A 26,825-nucleotide genomic window follows, 5' to 3' on the forward strand; every position below is an offset into this window, starting at 1 on the left:
CTGTAATAGGCAGGTTATTTATTGTAGCGGCGATTCGGATTGCATGCTGTGTTTCATTTAAGGTTCTGGGGCCCTTTGATTGTGCTTATTTGTTTTCTTTCCATTCTTATTTGAATTTTGTCAAATACTTATGTGAGATGGTGGTTCGAGTCGTATTTTGTGAGACATATCTCTTATTTGGTCATCTATAAAAAATTATTATTTTTTTTTGTGAATTCCGTCTCACGGATAAATATTCGTGAAATCGTCTTACAAGAGATCTACTCATTGATTTTTATGTTTTTTTACGATGAAGATATATAATTTAATAGAACAGTAAAATTGTATACGTCCCTCAAGATATACATATGAGATGTTACTTTTAGGATAAAAATAATGGGTTATTTTCATGACCCGCGATTACGTCAAGGTGTGATGGTCTAATTATTTTTTACCATGTTGTATCAAAAGTTTGGATCATTGGATATTCTACAAACCCTAAGGGTGAAAAGGTGTAGATTACAGGATCGAAGTAAAAAAAAAAAAAAATTGGTCAATAATAAGTAGTCTTTCATTTGATACATACATTATACATACTAGTTATTCTGCACACGCGATGCGTGTGTGTACAATATTTTTTTATCATTATCGATGAACTAAAGTGAAATTTGACAAATTATGGAGGGACTAATTTGATATTTGAATAGTTGAAATAAAAAAAAAGTGTTTAAATTTAAAAAAAAAACAATTGAAATTTAAAAAAACAAAAACAAAAACAAAAAACAAAAGTGTAATATTAGTACCATATATGTGTAAAATAGAAAAAAAAAGTTGGTGTCCTCTCTGGGTAGTTATTATCATATCCTCAAACTTAATAATATAGTATAGAGTGTGTACAATCTTTTTTATCATTATCGATGAACTAAAGTGAAATTTGACAAATTATGGAGGGACTAAATTGATATTTGAATGATTGAAATAAAAAAAATTAAAAATAAAAGTGTGTTGAAATTTGAAAAAACAAAAACAAAAAACAAAAGTGTAATATTAGTATCATATAAGGGTACAATTGGAAAAAAAAGTTGGTGTCTTCTCTAAGTAGTTATTATCATATTCTCACACTTAATTATAGAAATATAGATAGATTGTCTTTGCAGTTATTTCATCAATTATTAATAAAAACTCTATATATTGGACTCTTCCATTGTTTCCAGTAAAAAAAAAAAAAGAATAATAAAAATAACAGTATATTTTCAACAATATAATGATTTAATTAGAGCGGCTAGAAAATGTAGTAAAATAAAATTAAGAATAATTATTTGATTGGTTACGGTTGGATGCCCCTGGCCCCTTTTCAAATGAGCCATCGGCGGTAATTATATTGCTGTTTTCGCCTTTATTATCGCGGTAAATTGCATACAATATCAGCTGCATCGTTCCGAATAAGCAACCAAATGCATTTGACACCTGCAAATTTATGATGATTTTACATTAAATCAAAATCAAATATCGTTAACTAATTAATCTTCAGTCCTGTCGAGGCCCACCATGTAATGTATTCGGTCGAATTTGTTTGTTTTTTATATAAGAAATTTTGATTTTTCGGCCCTTCCATCTTTAATATAACACTGTTTCACTTTTACACTTGAAAATTGGGTTTCATAAAATATGTTTATATTAAGCAAAATCCTTATATATATCCAAATTGAATCTATAGTAGTGTTTGCAATCATTAAAAAAAATGATGAGTATATATCTTATGAGACGGGTCAACCCTATCGATATTCACAATAAAAATTAATACTCTTAACATAAAAAGTAATATTTTTCATGGATGACCCAAATAAGAGATCCGTCTCTAAAATACGACCCGTGAGACCGTCTCACACAAGTTTTTGTCTGATTATTGAAAGAAAGAAAAAATCACATTGGATGTGTTTCTTAAACTCATATTTTGCTTAATTTAAATGAAATCTAAAAGATGATTCTAATTATTCAAAAGTGATTCTTTGATATGTAATAACTTATTTATCAAATACTAAACACTTCTTGATTTTCAGCTTTTCATTTTTGTTTCTATTCACTTATGATTTGTCTTTATTTCTTCACAAACAATAAATTTAATCACTTCTACGAATTTAATCTTTTACAAAAACCACACATGTTTATTATTTATATTTTGAAACGTTTAGATTATAAATGTGTGGTTAACCACACATTAAACGCATCTGTTGGATATATATATATATATATATTGGGTGTAGCTAGCTAATGAAAACGAAATAAATAACAACTCACAAATATGAAAACGTCCTTTCCAATAAGCCCGTAGGTTAACCAGGAAGTGCTGCAAAGGAAAACGAAGAGCGATAGGAGAAAGGGCATATACTCCACGCTCTTGGTTTTTATCACCATCATCTGCACAAATAAATTAATCAAAATATTTTCATCTTAGTTAATAATTAATTACACCCTAACCACACTTCGCTACGTACTTAGAATATTCTTGATTAATGAAAGATTGATCATTGATGTATCTTACCATGACAGATAAAGGAGAAGCATACATTATTATGGAGAAAAAGGTGGCAGCAAAACCACATAGGTTCTTCCTTTTATTGGCGTCGTGAATGACCAAGACCGAAACCAAAGCAATAACCGAGAACACGGAGAGAGTACAGCACAGAAGCCCTAAAATCTTTGCCTTCTCTTTCTTGGGTGCAAATATAAGGAATATCAACACATATATCGACTCTATCGCCGCACCAGCACCGTTGATCGACGACACCGAGACATTATTTTTTGTTATGAAAGGAAGCCCATACCTGCATGATTAGTATAACTAGCAAGTATTTTGTATATATACAGGAACATAATTTTTTTGAAAAAAAAATATTTTACCAAGTTGAGAGTAAGCAGTTGAGTAAGGACATGACATAAGGAATGCCGGAGAATTGTTCGGTTGATCTCTTCGTGACGATCCTCTTAAATGTCACTCTATCCTATTTCAATCAAAACCATTGGTTTACCTCAAAAATATGAAAAATTAATGTAGCAACTGAGGAATATATATAAGGATTAAGACATCAGTTTTTCCAATCAAAAAAATTTGCTTACACTGGCGAGAGGAAGAGAAACAATCCAGTAGCATTCCCTGTGGTGAAACATAAACTAGTCACAAATATGATGACAGTTTAAGTGACTAAATTAAAGAAACATAGCTTAATAATAATATAAATTAATAAAGATCAGAAATTTAACAAAAACACACCAAAAACTCCAAACACCAAACGCAGGGCCTTCTCTTTAATCATCTGAATCAAATATTTATTAATCGTAAGGACTTCGAAACAAAAAGCTGATTTCTTGAACAAGCTAGCTCGTCACAGTGGTGGTGATCGATGATAAAAAATGAAGGGTGGACTTAAATAGAACCAAAAATCAGAAATAGCCACAATTGTTAATTGAATGTAGCAAATTACGCCCTCATCCGCACATATCTCCGTAATCTCATTGACATGGAATTGCACCATGCATTGGCCATGTCAGAAAACGCGCAAACTCCCTATTTAGATTTTAGCGATTTGTAGGAAATGATTTTTGCGTGAAGGGTAACGATGGAGCACGGCCCGGGATTCTTTTAGCAACTTATCCAATATGACAAGGAGTACTGTAAATATTATATCCTTTAGCTTCCCACCTTCCCAAAACTCGTTTGTCAATTCTGGTGTACTAGAATTTTTATAAATTCCCTTTTGATGCTAAATTGTGTATCATGATTGTTAGAGTTTATTATGTATAACAATAAATCATGTGTACCTTTTCGACGGAAATAAGACACACTTTTGTTGTTGGATCTCTAACTCGATTTATGAGGCGCAACTCCTTCAAACAAATCCCACGAACGATATTTTCTTCTTTTTACGGTTGTCTGAACAATATTCTGATTACATGTACGTTTTAAACTTTCGGAGATAACTGACGATTCTCCAAGAATTACCAAAGAGTGAGAATATTTGTGTATTTGTGTGTTGTTGTGTATGTGTGTCTACCAACTGGAGGCTACATATATTTATAGGATTTTGAGTCTGACCTAACCAGAGTTGTAATTCGCGTCAAATTGTGGATACACTAATTTGATATTTTCAAAACTCTAGATAAATTTAATCTTTTAGTTATGGTATATCTAAAATATATATATATAGCACACACATAAAAGATTATAATATATTCAAATATTGATGAACTTCTTTTGGTCCTAAAGATTTTTGCATTGGCAAAAACTTGTGTGAGACGGTCTCACATGTCGTATTTGTGAGACAGATCTCTTATTTGGGTCACCCATGAAAAAATATTACTTTTCATGCTAAAAGTATTATTTTTTATTATGAATATGGATAGGGTTGACCCGTCTCACAGATTATGATCCGTGAGACGGTCTCACATGAGACTCACTCTTTTGCATTTGCTTCGAATACATATAAACACCGATTCATTTGACCCTGTTAATTATGTGTAATTCCATCGGTTGGTTACAATGAAAATTAATCTGCCTTATAATTGTGTTTGATAGTTCATTTCGCATCTTCACTTGGTAATTAATTGAACAAGAAAATTGTAGGTTTCCGTCTTACGGATTTTTCTTTTTACAAATTTAGTCATTTATATTATTAAAATTGCAGTCTTTATCCAATATTTTAAATTTTTTGATAGTTTAAGTATTTTTCTTCGAGGATATATATTAATTCGCACTTCACATTTGAGCGACATATTAGTGTCAAGTCAACATTACATCAACACACATGAAAAAAAGGAAAAAAATTGAAGGAAAAATAAAGAGTGGGTCTCATGTAAGATCGTCTCACGGATCTTACATGTATATATTTACTAATCAAATTTCATCTAATATTTGGTTTTCCATGTATACATTTATTATTATTATTATAATATTTATCGTATATCAATTTAAATATTATCTTTCATGTATAATAAAGATATATAATTTTTTAATTATATTTATTTATTATTAAAATGATAAATTATATATTTATCACCTTACGTCAAATTTAGTCATTCAAACTAAACATATTTTTATTTATCAATTAATATTCCACACCAACTCAGTCATTTTAAAATCGTTTTGTTTCTTATCATATCATATAATATGTTATCAAACGAGCTCGTAGACAGAAATTCTACAACACCAACACAAGGCCAACATCAATACCAATACCAACACCAACAAGATCATGAGTAACATATAAATATATGACAAAAATTGATGTGAGAAAGTCTCACGGGTTGTATTTTGTGAGATGAGTCTTTTATTTGGGTCATCCGTGAGACCGTCTCACAAGAAACATGCTCCGATCCAAATCTATATAATGGATCGAAATTGCAATTTTAGGATGTAATTGAACTGATTTTTGTTCTGAAAATTATTCCTATGAGTTAATTAGCCAGATAATTAAAATTAAATTTTGGGTATTGAGAAAAGGGAAATAAAAGTCATGGTCGTTGAAAATTAAGTAAAAAAAATACGTGCCATTTTACTGCTATAGAGAACGTATTAATTAATCGGATCGAAAGTGCGGGGGAATTGTCAAATCAATCTCGGCCCTTTTTTAATTGAAAAGGAGTTCGTAGATGAGAATCACCGAGTGCAAAAAATAAAAATAATACTTTTTTTATTATATCGATTTTTTCCACATCTGTCTCTTTTCCATTTTTTAATTAATTTTTATACAGATCGATCTGATTGATGTTTAAAATGAAAATTAATATCTTTAATATAAAAAATATTATGAATTAGGCTAAATAAAATATTCATCTTATAAAATTAAATCGTAAATCAATTTTGTGTGAGTTTTTGTTTAAAAATAATGATGAAGATGATATTAGTAGTTTTTGTGTTTTTGTTTTTTTAGCTCAAACCGGCTCATTCCCCCTTTTATTCCCTTGACACCTTGCTTTCTCTAGAGGTAGCCACGGCTTCAACTTTATAAAATATATTAGGGTCCAATTCGATTTTATATATATATATATATATATATATATATATATATATATATATATATATATATATATATATATATATATATATATATTAGGGCGATTCAATATTTTTTATTATTGTGACATGATTTTATTTAGGGGAAACGATTTGATCACCTGATATCCGGATTGAGGATTTCTTTGATACTCCCATTGGAATATCAGACGGACTGACCCTCAGTTGGTTTAAATGTGGAACCATCAAAATCTGCATTGAATCTCTTACAAACTAATGGATGTAAACAAATAGCACGTCCCTCCACTAAAACCCTTTATTATAGTATTTGTTTGTTTGCTGGCACAGGCAGTGGAGGCATTATCCATTATTTTGAAAAATAAATTTGAAATTCATCTTAACAGCATATATGAACTTAATCAGTTGAGCTATGGTAAAAGACTTCTAAACCCTCGCAACACATAGTATATAATTTAACATTATTAAAAAATTTAAATTAATATTTGAAATTGATTCAAATTAATTGATTGACAATAAGAATTATAATATTTTTCCATGTGTTGCGTTCATGTATAAGTATTTTTCTATATTTAAAATTTTTAAAATTTCCTATTTTTAATAACTTTTTGGAAAATAGATTTCATTTTTAATCCAAAAAACAATCAAATTTGTTATCTCTAGGTTTGTGGGGTTAATATATAGTAATCCTAGTACACATGTTAGGTTCAAACAGACAAGGGACGTACATATTTCTCAGATCCAAATGGCACGGGCCGATTTGTTCGTTTGTTTTTGTTTTTAAAAAGAAAACACTAGAAACTAGAGATTATTACTGTACGATTTTGTGGAAGAAGATATGAAATTACTAAGCTCCACGTAACCTCATAGCCCCTCCACGCGGCCCTGCGCTATATATCAACATGACATTATGACACACAGCAAATACATGAATGTTCTTGAACTTTATATCGCAAAATTATAATCAGTTGATCAAACATTAGCGCACTGCACTACAGAAGTGACAATGTCGAGCTCAGCTGGGCAAGTTATTCGATGCAAAGGTCATTTCTTGATCAAAGCCGACTGTTGATATTTTGAAAATTTCTTGGGTTTCGATTGAATTATGAACTGGGTTTGTGATGATCTCCGTATCTGAAGGATTGTCTTAATTAATTTGAGTGACACTTGTCTTCTTGTAGCCGCCGTGTCATGGGAGGCAGGGAAGCCACTGGTGATCGAAGAAGTGGAGGTGGCACCGCCGCAGAAAATGGAAGTTCGACTGAAGATCCTTTTCACCTCACTTTGCCACACGGATCTCCACTTCTGGGAAGCCAAGGTATTGGATTCTTTCCGAAATGTGACTCGCTGAGTGTACTTCACATTTATATACCACGCAGTTCTTTGTGGATCTGTTTTATTTTCGTGTTGTTACTTATGGGATTGTGTGCTGCATTTTAGCCATCTATGTTAGGCCGGCCGAAAGTTCATGGAAGTGACCAAGACTAGAGTACTAATTTATCTCTCAAACTTATTAATTAGTTCATAGTTTCTCACGAAATCAAGATCGTAACATCGCCTGTCTTTTGAAAAGCTAACAAGAACCATTGTTAGGTAGGAGACCTCAGAAAAAAAGTAGTCTATTAGGTGTATTTTTGTTGTTTCTCTATGAGTAATTGTAACATGATACGATGTATGTCTGGTCAAGATTCTGATTTTATCACTAGCTAAAGAGAACTAGTATAATAATCCCTTGTTAGCATAAGAGGAATGAAATTTCGAGACAATGCTCAATGGCAATATAAATTCCTCACTACTACGATCTGTATTTCACATAACCAAAAGTAGCCAAAACCTCAACTGAAAGAAAGAATAAAAAACAGAGATATTTTTAAACATGCTATAAAACATAATGACATGAATAGCTAACAAGATTAAGACTAAGCTGTGGACAATCTCGTTTCAGGGGCAAACGCCACTATTTCCTCGCATATTTGGTCATGAAGCTGGAGGGTATGATTAACTTTGAACAAAACTTCTCGAATTCATATTTTTTAATGAAGTTCATACTCGTTACTTATCTGGAAAAAATTCATTCATTCATTGTATGATTGTAGAATCGTCGAGAGTGTAGGTGAAGATGTCACAGATCTCAAACCAGGCGACCATGTTCTTCCCGTGTTCACTGGCGAATGCAAGGAATGTCGTCACTGCAAATCAGCAGAAAGCAACATGTGTGAAACTCTGAGGATAAACACAGAGCGTGGCGTGATGCTTAGTGATGGCAAGACGAGGTTTTCCAAGAACGGGCAACCGATATATCATTTTCTTGGAACATCCACTTTTAGCGAATATACGGTTGTGCATGTTGGCTGTGTCGCCAAGATCAATCCTGCAGCGCCACTGGATAAAGTTTGTGTTCTTAGCTGTGGGATATCAACTGGTTAGCGTTCTTACATTTTGTATTGAATATCGAACTGCATAGAAAAAAGGGTTTGGGATTAAAATTTGGCATTTGTCATGAAGGACTTGGCGCGGCTATGAACGTAGCCAAACCGACGAAAGGCTCGACTGTTGCCATTTTCGGATTGGGAGCTGTTGGCTTAGCTGTGAGATGATGCTGAAATGCTTCTATTTATACTTTACTTTCTAGGGAGTAGATGCTTATTCTCTTGCTTTTCAGGCAGCCGAAGGAGCCCGGATTTGTGGGGCGTCGAGGATCATTGGAATAGATTTGAACTCGAATCGATTCGATGCAGGTTACTGAAAAATTATTACATAGCTACTGATTTTTTCAATGACTGGTCAACAGTGATTTACAACCGGTATTTGTGTTGTATTCTTGTTGACAGCAAGGAAATTTGGTTTGACGGAGTTTGTGAACCCCAAAGATCATGACAAGCCTATTCAAGAGGTTAATCCTGTTGCATTATTCTATTTCTGGTCCATTTTATTTTATTAGAACTATCCATAAAAGCTATTTGAGGAAAATATATGTTCGACATACCAGCCACTTAGTAGTAGGCAATAGAGGCCGCCCAGAGCTAACTTGATGACACATGGGAAATTGCCCGCTAATAACTTTATCTTTTATCACGGTTTTTGGTTTTTTATATGAAATAACTACACTCGAAAAAATTTCATAATAGTAATCACACTTTCGCTATTAATTTGTTCTTTATTCTTTCATAATATCAGGTCATTGCAGAGATGACAGATGGTGGAGTCGATCGAAGCTTAGAGTGCACAGGAAATGTTAACGCTATGATATCTGCTTTTGAATGCGTTCACGATGTAGCCATCCCCTTCTATCAATTTTCTTTTCACTTTTTTCTCGAAATGAAAAAAAATTTCATCTTAAAATCTGATGTCACATTACAGGGTTGGGGTGTTGCCGTACTTGTTGGAGTTCCGAGCAAGGACGATGCATTCAAAACTCATCCTCTCAATGTGTTGAATGAAAGGACTCTTAAAGGAACTTTTTTTGGTAACTTTAAGCCTCGAAGCGACATTCCAGCCGTAGTTGAGAAGTACATGAATAAGGTGATTTTATCAACATAACAATGCACATATTTACCATTTCATAAAATTATTTTGTTGATCCATGAATTTCTTTTGGTTTTCAGGAGCTCGAGCTGGACAAATTCATCACACACAGAGTTCATTTCTCGGATATCAACAAGGCGTTCGACCTCATGGTCGGTGGTGAGGGCTTGCGTTGCATCATCGACATGGGGAAATAATATGTTATAGTTGAAAGTGTGTTGAATAAATAAGTTTTTGGACGGAGCTGTAGTAGGCGTTTATGAATTTTAAGATCAGATCGATTATCATAAAATCGATTGTATGTGGTGAATGGAGAGTTCACTTGGCTATTGTTGGATTGTTCTGTTTAGTTTTTGTCGCTAAAATCAAGTTCAATAAAAAAAAAGGTGGACAATAGTTGTTGAAATATATCCGAGACTCGTGTTTTTGCTCGATAGTCGAATAATAATCCGCCCATTAAAGAGAAAAATGTAATTAAAAACAAATTATATTTCTTTCATTATTATTATTGAACTTGATTATAGGGAATTACATTTGTTAAATATATCTAATACTAACGGTCACTTTATCAAAATTTCTTCCTCATTTTATCAAAATTTCTTCCTCGCGCAAAAACAAAATGATCTATTGAATTGAGTTTTTTGGGTTTCTTTCTCAAAATTTCTCTCTCGCAAACAAAAATTCTCTATAAAAAATTCTTAGTTTTTTGGGTTTTTTTTATCGTTACATTTCAAGCAAATTGATTTTATAGAAGACTTAAAATTAGCAGCCCACGCAGAAGGTACGTAGGAGTTCTTGATATTAAATTGACGACTTTTTAAGATATTTATTCTTTACGGTAGCACTGCACCACGATTGTATTTTGATTAGGAAGTTGGAAGCAATGAAATTTCTTTTTTATGTCAAATATTGAACTTGATGAGTTGATGGATCCATATATATACTATTTAACAGGTGGGTCGATATCAAGAAAAAGAAGAAGCTAACTCGAGTTTTTGAAACTTATTTAACATATTAAGAAAAAACAACGTAACTTAGTTCACTTTCATATGTCAAGTTGTACGCTTTTTTTAACAATAACATCTTTTGACTTAACATGGATTTATTCATGCAGTTATAAAATGTGGTAGCAAATGAACAATTTGAAATGTTAGAGTTCAAATTCTTGAACCGCTTTCTGTCCTCGGTCCGTGACCAAGGGTGTAGTGCCCAAATTCAGTACACGTATAACCCATGTATTTATTTAATTAGTAAGTTATTTAATTAATTTTAAATGAGTTTTAGCCATGCATAAGTTATGAAAATGCATTATTTTAAATTATTCACGTTCATTGTGATGCACGTTAAAATGTTTCTCGAGTTTATGTTTCATGCGATTATTCGAGGCGGGATTGAGGAGAAGAGACCGGTGACGATTTTGGCAATTTTAAAATGTGGTAATTTTATTTTAAGGTTGAGGATGGGGCATTTTAAATGATTTATTAAGTTTTATCATTTTAAAGCCTAAATTATTTGTTTGGGAATTTTAGAGTTTAAAACTTTTAAAATTAATATTTTATGTGTTTTATTTTAATTAAGGAATTTTTAGTGAAGTTAGCATTTGATTAGTATTCTTTTAATAATAATTATTTACCCATGCATGATCATCTCTAATTAGGTGCTTAATTATGTAATTAAACTATTTTATCTATACAAACTCACGCACACACACTTTTACACACACTGAAAAGCGGCTAACAGTCACACACAAGTTTTCAATTCAGTTTTTATATTTTTCAGAAGAGTAATATTAGGGTTCTTAGTCCATAGAGCAGCCGCCCCCTCTCTCTGAAATTCCAGCAAATTTTCGTTGGTTTCTTTCAAAGAAAATCGAGCCACCGTCGTCCTGGATCAACCTCGCTTCTATCTCCGCTTCGGTAACGCTGTTTCGGTAACGTTTGATATCAAAAGGCACATATATTCTGTTCTTTCTGCATCGATCCTGTCATATTATGTGTTATGTAATTTTTATGCGTAAAAAGTCATGTGTGGCATTCGTCGTTTGAGCGGAAAATAGTTTGAATGCGTTTTGAAATATTTTTTAAATCTGAAATCTCGTAACTTACTGTTCTGTTGAAAACTGCGATTTTTCCGTCGGGATTTTGAGAAAACTTTCAACTAGATTGTAGAACTTTTCGATGCCTTCGATTCGATATAAAATTCGAAATTTTTGGATGAAAATTGAGTGAGTTATGACGCTTTTCGTGTGACTGCTCAAACTGCGCCTTTTACGAAAATTGTGTTCTTGAAGTTTCTATGTTGCAGGCTTCGTTGAGGATCGACGGGTGATCGTTGCTGCGTCTAGGTATGATTAGTATGATGTTGGGATGTTAATTGATACGTCGTTTAGTGTCGATAGGCACTCGAATGCATTAGAAGTCGTAGGAAACGAATTGGTGTCAATTGCTACGTTTTGAATTGGATGTGTCGTAGGGTGAACATCGTTTCTTTGGGTGGTTGTACGATTTTGGTTTGATGTTATGGCATGCTAGGATGGGTCTCGGGGTGTCGATTCATGGTACGTGCAATCGAGTCTAGGATGATAAGCATTGCGTGTTTAGAATTTCCGAAGCTTTACTTGTCCCGCAGGTACACGGACCCATGGACGGACCCTGGCACGGGGTCCGTGCCTTTGTTCTTTCCGGAGTGCATTTTTTTCAGAGTCTACACGGACCCCCACACGGACCCTGACACGGGGTCCGTGTCCACCCTTCCTTTCGAGCCTTCTCACCCGAGTCTACACGGACCCCTACACGGAGGTAGGCACGGGGTCCGTGTCCTTCATATTTGGGAAAAATATTATAACATGTTTGAGGTTTGATGTCATAGTTTAGTACAATGATTTACAAGGTCGAGCCATGTGAATTCTAGAACGTCCTAAGGAATTGAACGAACTCGTAAGTAAGCAGGATTACCTACGTCTATGTTATGTACGTATGTTCAAGTTTATTACGCAAATTCAAGTTCAAGTATGTATGTTCTATTTTAAAGTTGCATGCGGTTTTATTATGTAGTACTCGCTATTTCCCAGTTTATACGTGTTGAGTCTTTAGACTCACTAGACTTGATCGATGCATGTCAGTATGTTGATGAGGAGACAAGAGGTGGCGACCAAGGGCAGGCTTGGACTGAGCGGGAGGCTTGACCCGAGGACCGCCCACGCTATTTTAACATTTTTATGCAATTTAAAAATACTCTGATTTTATGTTGGATGCGAGATGCTTTGAGAAAACTTTACTTTTGACAAGATTTTTATTGTGAATAGATGATGTAATGACGACCTTATTGATTTTATTTTCGTATTTAAGAAAATTTTTAATTTTTCCGCAAATTTTAAGTAGTAAAAAGTACGGTTCGTTACAAAGGGTTACTTCATGCATGCTTGCATATTTGCGCCACTGAGTCTATTGAAATGCTCTATCGAATATCAGGTATTCAAAGCTAGGGTTTCACATCCATCACATACCAATTTGATGTGGTAGATCTTTTTAGCATTTGGGATCCTCGAGCTTCGAGGAGGCCGTGAACTTAAGAGAAAAGTTACTTTGTGAAAATGGAATTCAGTTTCGAGTAGTCGAATCGTTTATAATACAATATGGATTGAGATCAATAGCAACCTGTGACGATCCGAGACCTCGATCTCAACTGGCAAGATTTGATATGTAGAGTCTATGGACAGAATTTGATATGCAGGTAATTGTTGGTGTTATTTTTTTAATGATGAGATAAATAAATAAATCATTATTAATTTAATAAATTTTTGTGTGTGTGTAGTAAATAAGATATGAAATACAGTCATTCAGAGAATTAAAACCCTACGAAGTGATATGGTATTCTCAGTACGAACTCATCATTGCTGGAGTGATACCTAATGAGAGTTTAAATTTTTTTGATAAAGTATGTTTGATGTGGGAAAAAGTTATCAACAAAATATAATTTTTTTGTTTTTACTTTTTTTTTGGTGAATTATGATATTATGTGATGTTGCTGAAATCCGGGATGGTAACTGGGAGGTCGGATCCTCACTGGTGGAGATTGGAGCAATCCTTCGGAAGATAGCTGAGAGGTCGGATCTTCACTTGAGAGCTCGGATCGGACTTTCGAAAATCTGGAAGCACAAACAAGAACGTTAGAAGGGGGCCAGAAGGTTGTTCCGGCGTAGCCCCTCTGACGCTCAAGTCAGAGAATAGAAAACTAGGATTAAAGTGTGTGCTCAGAGAATGTGAATATATGAATCAATAAATAATGAACGAAATCTGGTATTTTTAGGAGAACAATAGAGTCTTGATTTGGTAGGTCTTGGATCCTCAGAATCTTGAAAGATTTGATAATATCTTGAGCCAGATTTCGTTAGATCTTGTGTCAGATTTGGTTAGATCTTTAATGAGCTTTGATTTATGTGGGATACGCGCTACTGCACGAGTAAGATCTCTCGTCGGCATGAGCCCGCCTGAAATCTGGGCTCTTATGGGAGCTCGGCCGAGATGTTTCCAATCACACCGATACCATAATATTGGAGGTCGGCTCGGCTCTGCTTCATTATGGGAGGTCGGCGGACCTCTATAATCGACGATACTGTGGATATGGGAGGTCGGCTCGGCTTCATGTTGGGAGGTCGACATGGGAGGTCTGCGTGAGAGGTCGGCCGACCTCTCTAATCGACGATACTGCGGATATGGGAGGTCGGCTTGAGTGACCTCCCGGATGACCTCCCGCTACCGAGAACGGGCCGATCTCATCCTCAATCCGGGGGTATCATTATGGCTCAACTAAAGAAGAAGTGGCAGCTAAACATTCGATTACAGTTCTCTATGACGTGTTGATAGTCAGCTGTCTAAAGTTTGAAAAAGGAAAAGAAAGAAGCCGATTACACGATTATACAGATTAGCTACGGCTTAGGCTTTGTATTGTTAGGTTTCGTTGTTATCCTGTTCGATTGTTATAATTTGTTCAAGAGTTTCTGGACACCCGTTGGTCCACTTCCGGCTTGTTATCCACAGGGGAAAGGGCAAAATGGTACTCAATATCAGCCGTAAAATCTTTGCTGACAAAATAAATTCCATCTTAAAAGTTGCTGCCACATTACAAATAACAATAACATTTTTTGTCTTGACTGAGATTTATTCATACAGTTATACAATGTGGTAGCGAATGAACAATTTGAAGTGTTCGAGTTCAAATTCTTGAACCGCTTTCTGTCCTCGGTCTGTGACCAAGGGTTACTCCATGCATGCTTGAATATCACTGAGTTCGTTGAAATGCTCTACCGAATATCAGGTATTCAAAGCTAGGGTTTCACATCCACCACATACCATTTTGATGTGGTAGATCTTTTCAGCATTTGGGATCCTCGAGCTTCGAGGAGGCCGTGAACTTAAGAGAAAAGTTACTTTGTGAAAATGGAACTGAGTTTCGAGTTGTCGAATCGTTTATCATGCAATATGGATTGAGATCAATAGCAACGTGTGACGATCCGAGACCCCGATCTCAATTGGCAAGAATTTTATATGTAGATAATTGTTGGTGTTATCTTTTAATGATGAGATAGATAAATAAATCATTACTGATTTAATAAATTTTTTGTGTGTGTAGTAAATAAGATATGACATACAGTCATTCAGAGAATTAAAACCCTACGAAGTGATATGGTATTCTCAGTACGGGCTCATCATTGCTGGATTGATACCTAATGAGAGGTTTCAATTTTTTTAATAAGGTGTGTTTGATGTTGGAAACATTTATCAACAAAATATAATTTTTTGTTTTTACTTTTTTTTTATGAATTATGATATGATGGCTCAACTCAAAAAAAAGTGGCAGCTAAACCTTCGATTACAGTTTTCTATGACGTGTTGATAGTCAACTGTCTAAAGTTTGAAAAGGAAAAAGAAATAAGGCGATTACACGATTATACAGATTAGCTACGGCTTAGACTTTGTATAGTTAGGTTTCGTTGTTGTCTCGTTCGATTGTAATAATTTGATCACGAGTTTCTGGACACCCGTTGGTCCACTTCCGGCTTGTTATCCACAAGGGAAAGGGCAACAGGCTACTCGATATCAGCCGTAAAATATTTGCTGACAAAAAAAATTCCATCTTAAAAGCTACTGCCACATCTTAAAAAAAATTATGATATCATGCAATATGGATTGAGATCAATTGCAACGTGTGACGATCCGAGACCCCGATCTCAATTGGCAAGAATTTTATATGCAGGTAATTGTTGGTGTTATCTTTTAATGATGAGATAGATAAATAAATCATTATTGATTTAATAAATTTTTTGTGTGTATAGTAAATAAGATATGACATACAGTCATTCAAAGAATTAAAACCCTACGAAGTGATATGGTATTCTCAGTACGAGCTCATCATTGCTGGAGTGATACCTAATGAGAGTTTAAATTTTTTTTATAAAGTATGTTTGATGTGGAAAAAGTTATCAACAAAATATAATTTTTTGATTTACTTTTTTTTTGGTGAATTATGATATGATGACTCAACTCAAGAAGAAGTGGCAGCTAAACATTCGATTACAGTTTTCTATGACGTGTTGATAGTCAGCTGTCTAAAGTTTGAAAAGGTAAAAGAAAGAAGGCGATTACACGATTATACAGATTAGCAACGGCTTAAACTTTTTATTGTTAGGTTTCGTTGTTGTCCCGTTCGATTGTAATAATTTGTTTACGAGTTTCTGGACAACCGTTGGTCCACTTCCGGCTTGTTATCCACAAGGGAAAGGGCAACAGGCTAGTCAATATCAGCCGTAAAATATTTGCGGACAAATAAAATTTCATCTTAAAAGCTGCTGCCACAACTTAAAAAAATTATAATATCATGCATTATGGATTGAGATCATTTGCAACGTGTGACGATCCGAGACCCCGATCTCAATTGGCAAGAATTTTATATGCAGGTAATTGTTGGTGTTATCTTTTAATGATGAGATAGATAAATAAATCATTATTGATTTAATAAATTTTTTGTGTGTGTAGTAAATAAGATATAACATACAATCATTCAGAGAATTAAAACCCTACGAATTGATATGATATTCTCAGTACGGGCTCATCATTGATGGAGTGATACCTAATGAGAGTTTAAATTTTTTTTATAAGGTATGTTTGATGTGGAAAAAATTATCAACAAAATATAATTTTTTGTTTTTACTTAATTTTTTGGTGAATTATGATATGATGGCTCAACTCTAGAAGAAGAGGCAGCTAAACATTCGATTACACTTCTATCTGGCGTGTTGATAGTCAGCTGTCTAAATTCTGAAAAGGAAAAAGAAAGAAGCCAATTACACGATTATACAGATTAGCTACGGCTTAGGCTTTGGATTGTTAGGTTTCGTTGTTGTCCCGTTCGATTGTAATAATATTTTCACGAGTTTCTGGACACCCGTTGGTCCACTTCCGGCTTGTTATCCACAAGAGAAAGGACAACATGCTACTCGATATATGCCGTAAAATCTTTGCTGACAAAATAAATTTCATCTTAAAAGCTGCTGCCACATTAACAAATAACAAAAACATTTGTTGTCTTGACTGAGATTTATTAATGCAGTTATACAATGTGGTAGCGAATAAACAATTTGAAGTGTTGGAGTTCAAATTCTTGAACCGCTTTCTGTCCTCGGTCTGTGACCAAGGGTTACTCCATGCATGCTTGCATATCACTGAGTTCGTTTAAATGCTCTACCGAATATCAGGTATTCAAGGCTAGGGTTTCACATCCACTACATACCATTTTGATGTGACATATCTTTTTAGCATTTGGGATACTCGAGCTTCGAGGAGGCAGTGAACTTAAGAGAAAAGTTACTTTGTGAAAATGGAACTGAGTTTCGAGTTGTCGAATCGTTTATCATGCAATATGGATTGAGATCAATAGCAACGTGTGACGATCCGAGACCCCGATCTCAATTGGCAAGAATTTTATATGCAGGTAATTGTTGGTGTTATCTTTTAATTGATTCAATAAATTTTTTGTGTGTGTAGTAAATAAGATATGACATACAGTCATTCAGAGAATTAAAACCCTACGAAGCGATATTGTATTCTCAGTACGGGCTCATCATTGCTGGAGTGATACCTAACGAGAGTTTAAATTTTTTTTTATAGGGTATGTTTGATGTGGAAAAAATTATCAACAAAATATAATTTTTTGTTTTTTTTTTTGTGAATTATGATATGATGGCTCAACTCTAGAAGAAGAGGCAGCTAAACATTCGATTACACTTCTATCTGGCGTGTTGATAGTCAGCTGTCTAAATTCTGAAAAGGGAAAAGAAAGAAGCCGATTACACGATTATACAGATTAGCTACGGCTTAGGCTTTGGATTGTTAGGTTTCGTTGTTGTCCCGTTCGATTGTAATAATTTTTTCACGAGTTTCTGGACACCCGTTGGTCCACTTCCGGCTTGTTATCCACAAGGGAAAGGGCAACATGCTACTCGATATATGCCGTAAAATATTTGCTGACAAAATAAATTCCATCTTAAAAGCTGCTGCCACATTAACAAATAACAAAAACATTTGTTGTCTTGACTGAGATTTATTCATGCAGTTATACAATGTGGTAGCGAATAAACAATTTGAAGTGTTGGAGTTCAAATTCTTGAACCGCTTTCTGTCCTCGGTCTGTGACCAAGGGTTACTCCATGCATGCTTGCATATCACTGAGTTCGTTTAAATGCTCTACCGAATATCAGGTATTCAAGGCTAGGGTTTCACATCCACCACATACCATTTTGATGTGACATATCTTTTTAGCATTTGGGATACTCGAGCTTCGAGGAGGCAGTGAACTTAAGAGAAAAGTTACTTTGTGAAAATGGAACTGAGTTTCGAGTTGTCGAATCGTTTATCATGCAATATGGATTGAGATCAATAGCAACGTGTGACGATCCGAGACCCCGATCTCAATTGGCAAGAATTTTATATGCAGGTAATTGTTGGTGTTATCTTTTAATTGATTCAATAAATTTTTTGTGTGTGTAGTAAATAAGATATGACATACAGTCATTCAGAGAATTAAAACCCTACGAAGCGATATTGTATTCTCAGTACGGGCTCATCATTGCTGGAGTGATACCTAACGAGAGTTTAAATTTTTTTTTATAGGGTATGTTTGATGTGGAAAAAATTATCAACAAAATATAATTTTTTGTTTTTTTTTTTGTGAATTATGATATGATGGCTCAACTCTAGAAGAAGAGGCAGCTAAACATTCGATTACACTTCTATCTGGCGTGTTGATAGTCAGCTGTCTAAATTCTGAAAAGGGAAAAGAAAGAAGCCGATTACACGATTATACAGATTAGCTACGGCTTAGGCTTTGGATTGTTAGGTTTCGTTGTTGTCCCGTTCGATTGTAATAATTTTTTCACGAGTTTCTGGACACCCGTTGGTCAACTTCCGGCTTGTTATCCACAAGGGAAAGGGCAACATGCTACTCGATATATGCCGTAAAATCTTTGCTGACAAAATAAATTCCATCTTAAAAGCTGCTGCCACATTAAAAAATAACAAAAACATTTGTTGTCTTGACTGAGATTTATTCATGCAGTTATACAATGTGGTAGCGAATGAACAATTTGAAGTGTTGGAGTTCAAATTCTTGAACTGCTTTCTGTCCTCGGTCTGTGACCAAGGTTTACTCCATGCATGCTTGCATATCACTGAGTTCGTTTAAATGCTCTACCGAATATCAGGTATTCAAGGCTAGGGTTTCACATCCACCACATACCATTTTGATGTGACATCTCTTTTTAGCATTTGGGATACTCGAGCTTCGAGGAGGCAGTGAACTTAAGAGAAAAGTTACTTTGTGAAAATGGAACTGAGTTTCGAGTTGTCGAATCGTTTATCATGCAATATAGAATGAGATCAATAGCAACGTGTGACGATCCGAGACCCCGATCTCAATTGGCAAAAATTTTATATGCAGGTAATTGTTGGTGTTATCTTTTAATTGATTCAATAAATTTTTTGTGTGTGTAGTAAATAAGATATGACATATAGTCATTCAGAGAATTAAAACCCTACGAAGCGATATGGTATTCTCAGTACGGGCTCATCATTGCTGGAGTGATACCTAACGAGAGTTTAAATTTTTTTTATAGGGTATGTTTGATGTGGAAAAAATTATCCACAAAATATAATTTTTTGTTTTTTTTTTTTTTTGTGAATTATGATATGATGGCTCAACTCTAGAAGAAGAGGCAGCTAAACATTCGATTACACTTCTATCTGGCGTGTTGATAGTCAGCTGTCTAAATTCTGAAAAGGGAAAAGAAAGAAGCCGATTACACGATTATACAGATTAGCTACGGCTTAGGCTTTGGATTGTTAGGTTTCGTTGTTGTCCCGTTCGATTGTAATAATTTTTTCACGAGTTTCTGGTCACCCGTTGGTCCACTTCCGGCTTGTTATCCACAAGGGAAAGGACAACATGCTACTCGATATATGCCGTAAAATCTTTGCTGACAAAATAAATTCCATCTTAAAAGCTGCTGCCACATTAACAAATAACAAAAACATTTGTTGTCTTGACTGAGATTTATTCATGCAGTTATACAATGTGGTAGCGAATGAACAATTTGAAGTGTTAGAGTTCAAATTCTTGAACCGCTTTCTGTCCTCGGTCTGTGACCAAGGGTTACTCCATGCATGCTTGCATATCACTGAGTTCGTTTAATGCTCTACCGAATATCAGGTATTCAAGGCTAGGGTTTCACATCCTCCACATACCATTTTGATGTGACAGGTCTTTTTAGCATTTGGGATACTCGAGCTTCGAGGAGGCAGTGAACTTAAGAGAAAAGTTACTTTGTGAAAATGGAACTGAGTTTCGAGTTGTCGAATCGTTTATCATGCAATATGGATTGAGATCAATAGCAACGTGTGACGATCCGAGACCCCGATCTCAATTGGAAAGAATTTTATATGCAGGTAATTGTTGGTGTCATCTTTTAATTGATTCAATAAATTTTTTGTGTGTGTAGTAAATAAGATATGACATACAGTCATTCAGAGAATTAAAACCCTACGAAGTGATACGGTATTCTCAGTAAAGGTCATCATTGCTTGAGTGAAACCTAATGTGAGTTTAAAATTTGATGTGGAAAAAATTACCAACAAAATATAATTTTTTGTTTTTACTTTTTTTCTGGTGAATTATGATATGATGGCTCAACTCAAGAAGAAGTGGCCGCTAGACATTCGATTACAGTTTTCTGTGACGTTTTGATAGTCAGCTGTCTAAAGTCTGAAAAGGAAAAAAAAAAGAAGCCGATTACACGATTATACAGATTAGCTACAGCTTAGGCTTTGGATTGTTATGTTTCGTTGTTGTCCCGTTCGATTGTAATAATTTGTTCAAGAGTTTCTGGACACCCGTTGGTCCACTTCCGGCTTGTTATCCACAAGGGAAAGGGCAAAATGGTACTCAATATCAGCCGTAAAATCTTTGCTGACAAAATAAATTCCATCTTAAAAGCTGCTGCCACATTACAAATAACAATAACATTTTTTGTCTTGACTGAGATTTATTCATGCAGTTATACAATGTGGTAGCGAATGAACAATTTGAAGTGTTAGAGTTCAAATTCTTGAACCGCTTTCTGTCCTCGGTCTGTGACCAAGGGTTACTCCATGCATGCTTGCATATCACTGAGTTCGTTGAAATGCTCTACCAAATATCAGGTATTCAAAGCTAGGGTTTCACATCCACCACATACCATTTTGATGTGGTAGATCTTTTTAGCATTTGGGATCCTCGAGCTTCGAGGAGGTCGTGAACTTAAGAGAAAATTTACTTTGTGAAAATGGAACTGAGTTTCGAGTTGTCGAATCGTTTATCATGCAATATGGATTGAGATCAATAGAAACGTGTGACGATCCGAGACCCCGATCTCAATTGGCAAGAATTTTATATGCAGGTAATTGTTGGTGTTATCTTCTAATGATAAGATAGATAAATAAAACATTATTGATTTAATAAATTTTTTGTGTGTGTAGTAAATAAGATATGACATACAGTCATTCAGATAATTAAAACCCTACGAAGTGATACGATATTCTCAGAACGGGCTCATCATTGATGGAGTGATACCTAATGAGAGTTTAAATTTTTTTTATAAGGTATGCTTGATGTGAAAAAAGTTATCAACAATATATAAATTTTTGTTTTTACTTTTTTTTTTTGGTGAATTATGATATGATTGCTCAACTCAAGAAGAAGTGGCAGCTAAACATTCGATTACAGTTTTCTATGACGTGTTGATAGTCAGCTGTCTAAAGTTTGAAAAAGGAAAAGAAAGAAGGCGCTTACACGATTATACAGATTAGCTACGGCTTAGACTTTGGATTGTTATGTTTCGTTGTTGTCCCGTTCGATTGTAATAATTTGTTCACGAGTTTCTGGACACCCGTTGGTCCACTTCCGGCTTGTTATCCACAAGGGAAAGGGCAAAATGGTACTCAATATCAGCCGTAAAAACTTTGCTGACAAAAAAAATTTCATCTTAAAATATGCTGCCACATTACCGGGTTGGGGTGTTGTTGTACTTTTTGGAGTTCCGATCCAGGACGATGCATTCAAAACTCATCCTCTCAATGTGTTGAATGAGAGGACTCTTAAAGGAATTTTTTTTGGTAACTTTAAGCCCCGGAGCGACATCCCACTCCTAGTTGAGAAGTGCATGAATAAGGTGATTTTATCAACATAACAATGCACGTATTTACCATTTCATTAAATTATTTTGTTGATCAATGAATTATTTTTGTTTTCAAGAGCTCGAGCTTTACAAATTCATCACACACAATTCCTTTCTCATATATCAACAAGGCGTTCGACCTCATGGTCGGTGGTGAGGGCATGCGTTGCAACATCGACACGAGAAAATAATATGTTGTGGTTGACATTGTGTTGAATAAATAAGTTTTTGGACGGAGCTGTAGTAGGCATCTATGAATTCTAAGATCAGGTCGATTTTCATAAATTCAATTGTCGACGGTGAATGGATAGTTCACTTGGCTATTGTTGGAATGTTCTGTTTAGTTTGTGTAATTCGCTAAAATCAAGTTTAATAAAAAAATGTGGACAACAGTTGTTGAAATATATCCTAGACTCGTGTTTTTGCCCGATAGTCGAATCATACGTGACATAATAGTCTGCCTATTAAAGAGGAAAATGTAATTAAAAAATAAATTGTATCTCTTTCATTATTATTATTATTGAATTGGATTATAGGGAATTACAATTGTTAAAAATATTCAATATTAACGATCACCATATCAAAATTTCTTCCTCGCACAAAAACAAAATGTTCTATTGAATAGAGTTTCTTGGGTTTGCTTCTCAAAATTTCTCCCGCGAACAAAAATTCTCTATAAAAAATTCTTAGTTTTTTTGGGCTTTTTTTATCACTACATTTCAAGCAAATTGGTTTTAATAGAAGATTTGAAATGGACATCCCACGCAGAAGGTACGTAGGAGTTCTTGATATTAAATTGACGACTTTTTGAGATATTTATTCTTTACGGAAGCACTGCACCACAATTGTATTTTGATTAGGAAGTTTGAAGCAATGAAGTTTCTGTTTTTTCTGTCAAATATGGAACTTGATGAGTTGATGGATCCATATGTATATTATTTAACTGCTGGGTCGATATCAAGAAAAATAAGAAGATAACTTGAGTTTTTGAAACTTATTTAACATATTAAGGAAAACAACGTAAACAAGTTCACTTTCATATGTCAAGTTGTACCCATTTTTACTGAGCTCATTGTCAGTCAAATAACAATGACATTTGTTGTCTTGACAGTTGACAAGGATTTATTTATGCAGTTATACTATCACGGCCGAGCCCACTTGTGATATTGTCCGTTTTGGCCCGAGGCTTCACGGCTTTAAAACGCGTCACAAGGTGGACAACCGTTGTTGAAATATATACTAGACTCGTGTTTTTGCCCGATAGTCGAATCATACGTGACATAATAGTCTGCCTATTAAAGAGAAAGATATAATTAAAAAAATTATATTTCTTTCATTATTATTATTGAACTTTATTATAGTGAATTACAGTTGTTAAATATATCCAATACTAACGGTCACCTTATCAAAATTTCTTCCTTGCGCAAAAACAAAATGATCTATTGGATAGAGTTTCTTGGACGTATCTCGCAATACTATAATGTTTTCTGCACAAAAATATCCCGACAGCCACAAGTGCTCAAAAATAAGCTTCATGATAACATGACTATGTAATAAACTAAGACAAAGCGACTTCGATTTAGAAAGTGAGTTCACCTTTACTCAAATAAATAATCGTCTATGTGGAAATAGTGCTGCACCAAATAAACCGGTGAGAACCACCTATTTAGGTAACAAATATTTTACACCTCGAGTCCTTAGTGTTATTTTTATTTATGATCGGCGGTATGAGTACTCCTACGTGAATTGGAAAAAACGTGTTATACCAATAATACCACGGAGTCACTTATTTATCCCATCGTAATCATTAATAGAAACTTCACCTATGATTGTCTCTCCTGAAACTATCATATCACCTGGTTTGACTAAACTGTTAGCTGTACTTTCATTCTAAATGGTTATTGAAATTTACTTAATCCACATATTAATCTCATTAAGTTTATAAATACTTGACAAGGAAAATAATAACAAACAAGGAAAATATTAAAGTATTAACAAAATTTCATACGTGACACCAACTACGTCTTGTATCAGATGAGCAATCACACCATTTAGATTACAATAAATAATCATATTTTATGTATAATTTATTCAGAAAATGCAGCTACTTCCCACAGATTCTGAGTCCTAGAGCTGAAGAGATATTACAACATTCAGCTGTTGTATAATCAAACAGAACATTCCTGGAGTAAAAACTTATATGGAATGATCATTTCAAATTTCCCAGTCATCGAAGATGTTCATATTTCAGAATAAAACCGAACTAAACGCAGACAATGTAGTGGTAATTCGAGTCGCCACTCTTTCTGCTTTTTGTTGAGTGGCCGGCCTCTACCTGATTTTTCTCTATTTACTCTGACATCTGCTATGCCCCATGTGCAAGTGTTAGCCTCTGAATCAAAAGATACAAGTCTAAATATTCCATCATGCTCGGATGAAGAACCAGTCTCCGCTGCTTCGGTAACATATTTTACATACATGTTACGCTCCTTAAACCGGACAAGATCTTGAGGAATTCTAACAACCCTTTCAACACCGGGTGAAGACACCTAAAAATCAAACAAACAAATAGGGTTCAGAGTAAAATACAATACATCGTGCCTTATAGGATATAACCATGTTGAGGAATCATCGCTTTACGAAATTAATTGATGTGATAAGAGCAATATAAGAAGGTAGATAAGATATATAACCTCTAGCACTATGTTTTCAGGAATAGATCCAGCAGATTCTGCTTCATGGAGCCGTGCTCTATATTCAGTTGAAAAACTTTCAATGTCCATCATAGTGGGCGAACCGGACCTGTGAAACATACGACAGAATGGTGTTACATACATCAACAATATTGTTTTTAAGGAAGCATTTAGCCTTAAAAAACTGTAGACCATAGATTTCACAAGCAAAGCATAGAGCGAGCATCCAAACACTTGTGGAAAATAAATGGGGAATGAAACTCACAATTAGTGGATATGCAATTACCACAAGAGGACTAGGATTAAGATACAAAGGACTCAGCACATTGAAATAATACAAGATTAGCCTGAGAATTAGACATAAATAGGGAAGAGGAAGATCTTCTGGATGTTGACCTCAAAGTATAGACCATAATGACTGACCTTATTTTTTATTTTTAACAGAAATTACACGTGATTTCCCAAGGCAGACATTGGATTAGTAACTTCATGGAAACCAAAAGTCAAATTTCTTAAAAATGTTCGCTCTAGGTAGGGTTGTGTCAATGTGAAAGCCCAATCATTGTTCGCACAGTAGCTAAAGACTCCGGTCACAAAAAATGGCCACTGGAACAAGAACATGATGAATAGTTAAGATACAAAACTTCCACATGGATGCTCAACCAAGGCTGTAACTAAAGGATATGATTTGTTCTTGATTAAAAACCCCACTCTCTATTTATTCCATCTACCCAGATTAAATAATATGACTCCTGGATAATCAGAAGAATTGTAGTTTCGTACTTATTTGTGAGCCTCTCGATTCGAACTTGGATACTCGCATTTAACAGAGTCCTAAACGCATAGATACCCAGTTCTCCATCAAATGACATGGCAACTTCTTCAGCAATTTCTGAAGTTTTTTTATCCCAGCCCGTCCCAGCTAATGATATCCCACCTCCTCCAGCTCCATCTCCTACCTACAAGCTCTCAAAAAGTTTTACAACGTAAATAGGTAGAGTCGATCAAACCCCACAAAAAGGAAAGAGCTGAATACAATTCAGATATAAAGTAAAAGGGTTCGACACTTACAGAAGGTTCGGCCTCTTCTTCAAAATACTCATCCTCAAAATAACCCTCGTCATCCACCATATCCTCTGCATAATCAAGAAATTCGCTCAAAATATAATCATGTGTTGAGCAATCAATATTAAAAAGGAAAAAAGAACTTCACTATTTGTCCTAGTATTTTGCTTTCAAAGTCACGCACAAAGCAACAAAATTATCTTTTGTATGAAAGATCAAGATTAGACCCAAAATGAGCCTAAAAAAGTACTAATCTAGTAGAATAAAAAAATCAGTACATTTCAAATCAAACAGCTCGGTTAAGTGAATTTAAAATGAATGAGATAAAAAGAGAGGATTATTATGAATTAAACCACCAATTTCAAACTCATCAAGAAAAGAATCGTCTTCTATATCATCGTAATCATCATCTTCGACATTGGATGGCTTTATAACCGGTTCGAACTTAGAATTCTTCTTCGCATGAACAACAAAAGGACTCGAAGAAAAACTGAGGAATACTGGCGGACAAAATGAGGAAAAAATATGACTGAAATCCATGGGTGGTCTTTGTGGTGCTTGAATCATGGCAGAATTAAGAAGAAAGCGAGTTAAATGAATAGAGTTCATGGATGTTTTCAGAATATCGCTGGAGTTCCGTGGACTGGACCGGAGGTGTGGAGAATTCTTCCAGGATGAAAAACGACGTCGCCTGGTTTTCCCCTAATTTGATGGGCTCGGTGTCTTGCACTGAGCGATTTCAGCCCAAACTTTTAGATCCATTTATGCTTGC

At 34.7% G+C, this 26,825-nt stretch overlaps 3 protein-coding genes across 4 annotated transcripts; 1 reads left to right on the forward strand and 2 right to left on the reverse strand.

The window, feature by feature from the left end:
• Positions 1–1,181: 1,181 nt before the first annotated feature.
• Positions 1,182–3,394, reverse strand: LOC140817020 (bidirectional sugar transporter SWEET1-like). Its single transcript, XM_073176576.1, has 6 exons — positions 3,251–3,394; positions 3,097–3,133; positions 2,881–2,976; positions 2,522–2,804; positions 2,278–2,397; positions 1,182–1,446 (listed from the first exon to the last, which is right to left on the reverse strand). The coding sequence occupies exons 1-6, from the start codon at positions 3,291–3,293 to the stop codon at positions 1,285–1,287; spliced, it is 741 nt and encodes a 246-aa protein (XP_073032677.1). The 5' UTR covers positions 3,294–3,394; the 3' UTR covers positions 1,182–1,284.
• A 3,495-nt stretch (positions 3,395–6,889) lies between these two features.
• Positions 6,890–9,940, forward strand: LOC140817135 (alcohol dehydrogenase 1-like). Its single transcript, XM_073176741.1, has 10 exons — positions 6,890–7,050; positions 7,189–7,325; positions 7,953–7,999; positions 8,104–8,429; positions 8,513–8,595; positions 8,670–8,745; positions 8,839–8,900; positions 9,185–9,280; positions 9,368–9,529; positions 9,613–9,940. The coding sequence occupies exons 1-10, from the start codon at positions 7,014–7,016 to the stop codon at positions 9,727–9,729; spliced, it is 1,143 nt and encodes a 380-aa protein (XP_073032842.1). The 5' UTR covers positions 6,890–7,013; the 3' UTR covers positions 9,730–9,940.
• A 14,364-nt stretch (positions 9,941–24,304) lies between these two features.
• LOC140817326 (uncharacterized) lies at positions 24,305–26,798 on the reverse strand. Of its 2 annotated transcripts, none has more exons than XM_073176968.1 (5): positions 26,407–26,798; positions 26,060–26,124; positions 25,772–25,947; positions 24,989–25,097; positions 24,305–24,844 (listed from the first exon to the last, which is right to left on the reverse strand). In XM_073176968.1, exons 1-5 carry the CDS (start codon positions 26,660–26,662, stop codon positions 24,536–24,538), a joined length of 915 nt encoding a protein of 304 aa, XP_073033069.1. In that variant the 5' UTR covers positions 26,663–26,798; the 3' UTR covers positions 24,305–24,535. The 2 variants fall into 2 exon arrangements, with proteins under 2 accessions (XP_073033069.1, XP_073033070.1); XM_073176969.1 differs by having other exon boundaries at positions 26,410–26,797.
• Positions 26,799–26,825: the final 27 nt, after the last annotated feature.

The sequence above is a fragment of the Primulina eburnea genome, chromosome 16 (assembly GCF_022965805.1).
Source record: "Primulina eburnea isolate SZY01 chromosome 16, ASM2296580v1, whole genome shotgun sequence".
Lineage (NCBI taxonomy): Eukaryota > Viridiplantae > Streptophyta > Magnoliopsida > Lamiales > Gesneriaceae > Primulina > Primulina eburnea.

Excerpts from the sequence above, each read along its gene's own strand:
- LOC140817020 (XM_073176576.1), bottom strand. The coding sequence starts at position 3,293 with ATGATTAAAGAGAAGGCCCTGCGTTTGGTGTTTGGAGTTTTTG. Across the intron at positions 2,398-2,521 it reads CTTCTCCTTTATCTGTCATG|ATGATGGTGATAAAAACCAA; the intron begins GTAAGATACATC and ends TTATTTGTGCAG. Across the intron at positions 1,447-2,277 it reads GAAAGGACGTTTTCATATTT|GTGTCAAATGCATTTGGTTG; the intron begins GTGAGTTGTTAT and ends ATAAATTTGCAG.
- LOC140817135 (XM_073176741.1), top strand. The coding sequence starts at position 7,014 with ATGTCGAGCTCAGCTGGGCAAGTTATTCGATGCAAAG. Across the intron at positions 8,430-8,512 it reads TAGCTGTGGGATATCAACTG|GACTTGGCGCGGCTATGAAC; the intron begins GTTAGCGTTCTT and ends TTTGTCATGAAG. Across the intron at positions 9,530-9,612 it reads TTGAGAAGTACATGAATAAG|GAGCTCGAGCTGGACAAATT; the intron begins GTGATTTTATCA and ends TTTGGTTTTCAG.
- LOC140817326 (XM_073176968.1), bottom strand. The coding sequence starts at position 26,662 with ATGAACTCTATTCATTTAACTCGCTTTCTTCTTAATTCTGCCATGATT. Across the intron at positions 25,098-25,771 it reads ATCGAGAGGCTCACAAATAA|GTCCGGTTCGCCCACTATGA; the intron begins GTACGAAACTAC and ends TATGTTTCACAG. Across the intron at positions 24,845-24,988 it reads CTGAAAACATAGTGCTAGAG|GTGTCTTCACCCGGTGTTGA; the intron begins GTTATATATCTT and ends TTTGATTTTTAG.